Source organism: Teleopsis dalmanni, unplaced genomic scaffold (genome assembly GCF_002237135.1).
Source record: "Teleopsis dalmanni isolate 2A unplaced genomic scaffold, ASM223713v2 unscaffolded_contig_0007, whole genome shotgun sequence".
Taxonomy (NCBI): Eukaryota; Metazoa; Arthropoda; class Insecta; order Diptera; family Diopsidae; genus Teleopsis; species Teleopsis dalmanni.
Genome location: NW_024031389.1, coordinates 1 through 7,416, shown reverse-complemented (window position 1 = coordinate 7,416; position 7,416 = coordinate 1). Strand labels below are relative to the sequence as shown.

At 29.6% G+C, this 7,416-nt stretch overlaps 1 protein-coding gene across 1 annotated transcript; it reads right to left on the bottom strand.

Moving 5' to 3' along the window:
- Window positions 1-3,282: 3,282 nt before the first annotated feature.
- LOC119662914 lies at window positions 3,283-5,114 on the bottom strand. Its single transcript, XM_038072568.1, has 2 exons — window positions 4,995-5,114; window positions 3,283-4,941 (listed from the first exon to the last, which is right to left on the bottom strand). Exons 1-2 carry the CDS (start codon window positions 5,104-5,106, stop codon window positions 4,661-4,663), a joined length of 393 nt encoding a protein of 130 aa, XP_037928496.1. The 5' UTR covers window positions 5,107-5,114; the 3' UTR covers window positions 3,283-4,660.
- Window positions 5,115-7,416: the final 2,302 nt, after the last annotated feature.

Sequence of the window (7,416 nt, the reverse complement as noted above, 5' to 3'; positions counted from 1 at the left end):
AGCATTATATTATGTATAATGTAGGGGCTTTACACATTCACGTTATATAATTTACATTTGATGTTTTTGTTAGATTATGGTGAGGTAGGTAGAGTACCCGTTATTGAACATTAGATGGAAATGTTTGTATTAACGGGGCAGTAAAAGTTTTATATATATACTAAGGCCTAGGATAGTGGTGGAGCCCACTTATTATTGTATTGAGAATAGACAAATCTGATCAAATTTGTCAATGAATTCATTGGCAGATGTGATATGTTTTGTTTATTCATCAATAGATATGTGCCGTCTAATTTTAAGATATATTATAAGTAGTTCGATATATGGCAAGATCACTGCATAAAATAGGTATTCATATTAGGGTAATTTAAGAATGGGTGATGTGGAGCCATCAACAACTGGGATTTTTGACACCTTTGCTATAGCGCAAAATGTACAGGGTATTTAGAACACAATGTTCGTAATATATGTTATTTTAGGAATTAATTCAGGAATCACATTATGAATAAACGTAATATATGTTATTTTTAGGAATTAATTCAAGAATCACATTGTTTTTAGGAATTGATTCGGGAATCACATTATGAATGAATTTAATAATATGTGTAGACTTATCGATTTTGGAATAGCTTATATTGTGGTCTTATCTGAGTAATGGTGGAGCCCATAAAAAGATATCAAAAAGATGGCAATGTCTGTGGTTCTAGAATTTATAATGTCGGCATCTTAAGGTATGTTTTTGTTTTGTGGTTCTGGAATTTATAATGTTGACGTCTCAAGGCATAATGGTTTGTGTGTACTAATTCCACAGACTGGGATGTGAGATGTGGGCATAGTAGCCTTATTTTATTTTATTTTATTTTATTTTATTTTATTTTTATTTATTTTATTTTATTTTATTTTATTTTTATTTTTTATTTTTATTTTTATCTTTATAATATGTGATCAACATGTATTTAATCTTTATTTAATAAATATGTAATTAATTACACAATATGTATTTTAAATTTTCACAGTTATTTAATATGTGATCAATATGTATTATTTTATCTATTTAATAATATGTAATTAATTATGCAATATGCTTTTAAATTTTCACAGTCTATTCATTTAATGTACAATTATTTAATATATGTAACCAATTATACAATATTTTGAACTTTTACAGTGTTTATATTTATTTAATATATATAATCAATTATACAATTTTGAACTTTTACAGTTTTTTATATATTTCAATTTTGTGAGGAATATATAAGCATTCTAATAGGATAACTTATTAGTTATTTTTCAATAGATTTGCACTTTAAAATATACAATATTTTGAGTTTTGTGAGGAATATATAAGCATTCTAATAGGATAACTTATTAGTTATTTTTCAATAGATTTGCACTTAAAAATATACAATATTTTGAACTTTACAATCTATTTAATTATATATTTCAATTTATATATTTCAATTTTGTGAGGAATATATAAGCATTCTAATAGGATAACTTATTAGTTATTTTTCAATAGATTTGCACTTAAAAATATACAATATTTTGAACTTTTACAGTCTATTTAATTATTTTAATTTTGTGAGGAATATATAAGCATTCTAATAGGATAACTTATTAGTTATTTTTCAATAGATTTGCACTTGTAAATGTTTTTCTGTTTTTAAGTAACATATGCAAATTTGAGCATGTTTTATCTGTAGGTTGTTAAATACATATAAAGTATGATATGCTTGTTCAAGACATATAAAGTATGATATGCTTGTTCAAGACATTGATTTTGATACTTATTAGAATTGTTCAATAACTTGTACTTATTAGAATTGTTCAATAACTTGTACTTATTAGAATTGTTCAATAACTTGTACTTATTAGAATTGTACTTTTAAAGTATTTTTCTGTTTAAGTAACATGTGCAAGTTTAAATTTGTGTATTTGTAAATTGTTAAGTACATGTATATAAATGTTTTTATATGTAATATGCATACTTCTAGATACTGATATTTGACTTTTCATAAGATTTTATATGAGACATGAGTTATAAGATATGAGATGAGTTATAAGATATAACAATAGGTAATTATATACATTAATGTTTTCTAATACTTAATAGGATAAGTAGTTTACAATGTTGGTTATTACATCTATTTGGAAGTATTAATATGACGTTTGCGTTGCTTTTGTTGCTGGATAGGTAAGGTTGTTGGTATTTTCTCCAAGTATGCCCTTAATCCTTGGGCTAGAAAACGTGGGATTATATTATAATTCTGTGAACTATTCCACTCTATGCCCATTGACCGATATATTTGTTGATAGACATATAATTGGTCTTGTAATTGCATATCAGTATTATTTGGTAATTTGACATAGCGTGTTACTCCTTTGTGCTGATATAAGGCCATATGAATTGAAATAGGTGAATTTGAATCTCGACATATATCTTCTATGAGTTCATTGGGACTACCTTTACCGGTACAAAAGAATCCTATTCCGCATGTTTGGCAACTGACCATCAATATATGATGCCGTAGAGGTATTGCTGTTGTAGAGGAGGAAATAGATCGTAGAGACATATTCAATTTGGTGTATAACGTTTCAGAGCGTGAGAAAGGTTGAATCTCCTCATGAAAGATATTTGCTGTTTGCATAAGCAATTTGGAGATCTCGTCGCAACTGAAAACAAGACTTCTTCTATATCGACGTGGATGTGGTTGTCTAGCTTGTAAGCCAGGATAAGATGGGTTTTCTATATATTTTGTTATTAATTGATAACGCGCGTAAGTTGGTTTCTGGATATATCTAGAATTCTGATGCATATAAGATATTAAAATATGTTGCAACACATTTTGAAGCAATGCGTAAGGATATCCATTTAACAATATTTGGGTTATGCAATTATTTAGATCCTGTTCTAAATATTCTATGCTGGTTCTATAGATAACATGCCGTAAATGATAGAGTATAGCTGATCTTTTAACTTGATATGTGGTATGAGATGTATAATGCAGCATCCTCATTGATTGGTGTTCTTTCCGATATAAGGATATTAGATATCCAGAGGGCGCATGTATAATATTGTAATCCAAATAAGATATAGTAGGATAATTGTTAAATAACGGATTTTCGGCCTCTATTTCATATGTGACTTCATAACCCACTAAATCCTGGAATGTGTCCATAAAAGAAGATACATCGTGTCGTGACATATATAACAGAACATCATCGACATATTTCCACCAAGAATGTACTTTATGCCTGTGAAATAAAGCTGGAGTATGTATCTCTATTTGGGAATCCAGATGAATGGTTGCCAGGATTCCAGAGGCTGCACCCCCTGTGGCAACCCTTCTGCCTGCTTATAACATCTATCTTCAAAGGTGAAATAGTTAGCGGTATTCAATATATATTCTAATGCCATATTAAGCATAGATATAGGTATAGGACAGGACTCAAGGAACCATGGCAAACACATAAGATTCTTCAATGTGCGCCAGAGAGATGTGATACTGGTTCTTGGATACATGTCTCTTATGTCCAAGGACACGAATACATAGCCTGGCAAATGCTGAAGATGCAATATATGCCCGGTTAAATAGCTCATATTGATCAAATTATGAGAGGACATGCGGTTTGACAGGGTTTTCTTCAATACATAATGTACTAATTGGTGAAGTGGATGGATATACCAACCTATTGGACTGCATATGGGCCTCATGGGTTGTTCCTTCTTGTGCAGTTTTACAGTACCATAGAGATATGGTAAGGTAGGATTGTTTTTGGTCAGTAATTGCTGCAAGCTAACTAGTAGACTTTTCGGGAATGATGTTGGTTTCTGCTGATACCATCTAATAAGCGGCTTAACTGTTTTTCTGTAATTTGCAGCTAAATAATTAAATAAAACCTGTCGATTTTCTGTATTCAATACATAAGATCCTATCTCCAAATTATGATTTATCCACACATGCATCTTTTGAATATATTCCGGTTTTTTTCATCAAGCAGGTAGAATGGCCTTTATCTGCTTGAACTATTATTAAATCTTTTTGTGAATCTAAGTACTCGGAGGTATACTTATATAATTGAAACAATATCTTTTGAGTTTGAGTTTGTTGTGGCTCCTGATAATCCTCTATGATTCTCAAAAATTGGGCATAATGTAGCTGCATTTCTAATGGACTTTGATAGTCTAAATTTATGCACTGATCTTGGTACATTTCATTGTAACTATCCAATGCTAAGTAATAATCCTTGATGGTAGGTGTCTTAATAGGGCAATACCGTGGGCCGAAACTTAATAATATTTGTACTTCCTTAGGTACCAGGCGACCACTTAAGTTATGGAAACCTCCTGGTATTACCTTTGGATACAGTGTTGAGAGAAATACATTCTGGGGTAGCTGACCGCCATAGAAATTGCATGTATTTGTTTCATTTAGATTGACTTTATAGGCACTCATTTGCACGTCTGTCATTTCAATTGGATCAATGGTAATAGTTGGTAATAATTCAGATATTGTAGTGGAGGTTGATTGAAGAACAGCTGATGACTTAGGTTGAATAAATGTTGTGTCGGAGGTTTTGAAAATAACTGATGACTTAGGTTGAACAGATGTTAAGAGACCTAAGATAAGAAAATAATATTTGACTGTGTATATATTATTCACACATATATACCTTGGGGTTTATTTATGTTGAATAAAGGGTTGGAAATCTTAATATTTTTCAATGTCTCTGGCCGATCGATAGCCACATGGTTGTTATGTGAATCTTGATTGGTAATATTTACATACTGTAAGACTGAGGATGTAGGTTCTTCATCCATTTGTACAATAATTTGGCTGGGAGCCGTTCGTGTCTGGGCTTTTGGTTTTGCAGGCTTAACAAAAGTGGCTACTGCACATGGGCCTGGATCCAGGGATGTAATTGGGGAATTTAGAAAGGCTAAATAGAAGAACATGAATAATAACGTAATACATGTGGTTTGTTATACTCACAAGTCACGGTTGATGAAGGTTTTTTTGTCACGGTTTCAGGTTCGGGATTGGGTCCCATACACTGCACATTGATGGTAGATTCTACATCTTGCACTAAAGTGGCTAATATCATATCATCAGTTGAATCATCCAATAAAGACCTACTTTAGAATTGTAAAATAGATTAGCGGTATCGACAATATTTATGTATAATGCTTATTTAATCTAGTTAATCATGAATATAAATTTATCAATAGTCTTCATTTCTTAATATCAACTTACGTTAGAGAGATAGATGCCAAATCGTCCGTATCCATAGGGGACCTAAATGTGAAATAAACAATTTATCAACAATCTAAATTAATTAGGAATAAGTAATAGGTTTCATTTTAAGATCAGTTAAATCATCCAATAAAGACCTACTTTAGAGTTGTAAAATAGATTAGCGGTATCGACAATATTTATGTATAATGCTTATTGAATCTAGTTAATCATGAATATAAATTTATCAATAGTCTTCATTTCTTAATATCAACTTACGTTAGAGAGATAGATGCCAAATCGTCCGTATCCATAGGGGACCTAAATGTGAAATAAACAATTTATCAACAATCTAAATTAATTAGGAATAAGTAATAGTTTTCATTTTTAAGATCAACTTACGCTAGGGAGATAGGAACCATATCGTCTGTATCCATAGGGAATAAATGCAAAATAGACAATTCACCAATACTGTAACTATGTAGGATAGCATTGCTAATTGTTATACAAAATATCTATCTATTTCAATTTATTCCTTTAAGTAACTAATTTATTCATTTATTATTTATTTACTCACTTATCTAATTTAATTAACTGATTCTATTATTTATTCACTTATTATTTATTCATTTAATTTAATTATTATTATTATTTATTACTAATTTAAGTCATCATTTATATGGGTTGAAGTGTGTTGGATTCTGTTCCATGTATTAGCTGAAGACACATTTTTGGCACATATTTATGATTGGTGTAACTGACTAGGCTAAATAATATTGCTAGAATGTTGCACTAAGTGTCTATCTATTCATTTATTTAATTATCCTTTATCTTACTTACTAATTTAAGTCATCATTTATATGTGTTGAGGTGTGTTGGATTCTGTTCCATGTATTAGCTGAAGACACATTTTTAGTGCATATTTATGGATTGGTGTAACTGACTAGGCTAAATGATATTGCTAGAACGTTGCACTAAGTGTCTGTCTAATTTAATTATTTATTTTGATTATTTATTTATTTATTTATCTATTTATTTAGTGATTTACTTATTTATATTTATTTATCATCTATTTACTTATGTATATATTTACTTATTTTAATTATTCATTTATCCATCCATTTAATTATTTTATTACTATTTAAGTCATCATTTATGTGTGTTGAAGTGTGTCGGATTCTGTTCCATGTATTTAGCTGAAAGACACATTTTTGATGCATATTTATGATTGGTGTAACTGACTAGGCTAAATGATATTGCTAGAACGTTGCACTAAGTGTCTATATATTATTTTATTTTATTTTATTTATATATTTAATTATTCATTTATTCATCCGTTTAGTTATTTATTACTAATTTAAGTCATCATTTATATGGGTTGAAATGTGTTGGATTCTGTTCCATGTATTAGCTGAAGGCACATTTTGGCACATATTTATGATTGGTGTAACTGACTAGGCTAAATGATATTGCTAGAACGTTGCACTAAGTGTCTATCTATTATTTTATTTATATATTTAATTATGCATTTATTCATCCATTTAGTTATTTATTACTAATTTAATTCATCATTTATATGGGTTGAAGTGTGTTGGATTCTGTTCCATGTATTAGCTGAAGACACATTTTGGCGCATATTTATGATTGGTGTAACTGACTAGGCTAAATGATATTGCTAGAACGTTGCACTAAGTGTCTATCTATTATTTAATTATTATTTATTATTATTTAATTATGCATTTATTCATCCATTTAGTTATTTATTACTAATTTAAGTCATCATTTATATGGGTAGAAGTGTGTTGGATTCTGTTCCATGTATTAGCTGAAGACACATTTTGGCGCATATTTATGATTGGTGTAACTGACTAGGCTAAATGATATTGCTAGAACGTTGCACTAAGTGTCTATCTATTATTTTATTTATATATTTAATTATGCATTTATTCATCCATTTAGTTATTTATTACTAATTTAAGTCATCATTTATATGGGTGGAAGTGTGTTGGATTCTGTTCCATGTATTAGCTGAAGACACATTTTGGCGCATGTTTATGATTGGTGTAGCTGACTGGGCTGAATGATATTGCTGGAACGTTGCACTGAGTGTCTATCTATCTATTTAATTATTCATTTATTCATCTATTTAGTCATTTATTACTAATTTATTTAATTATTTATT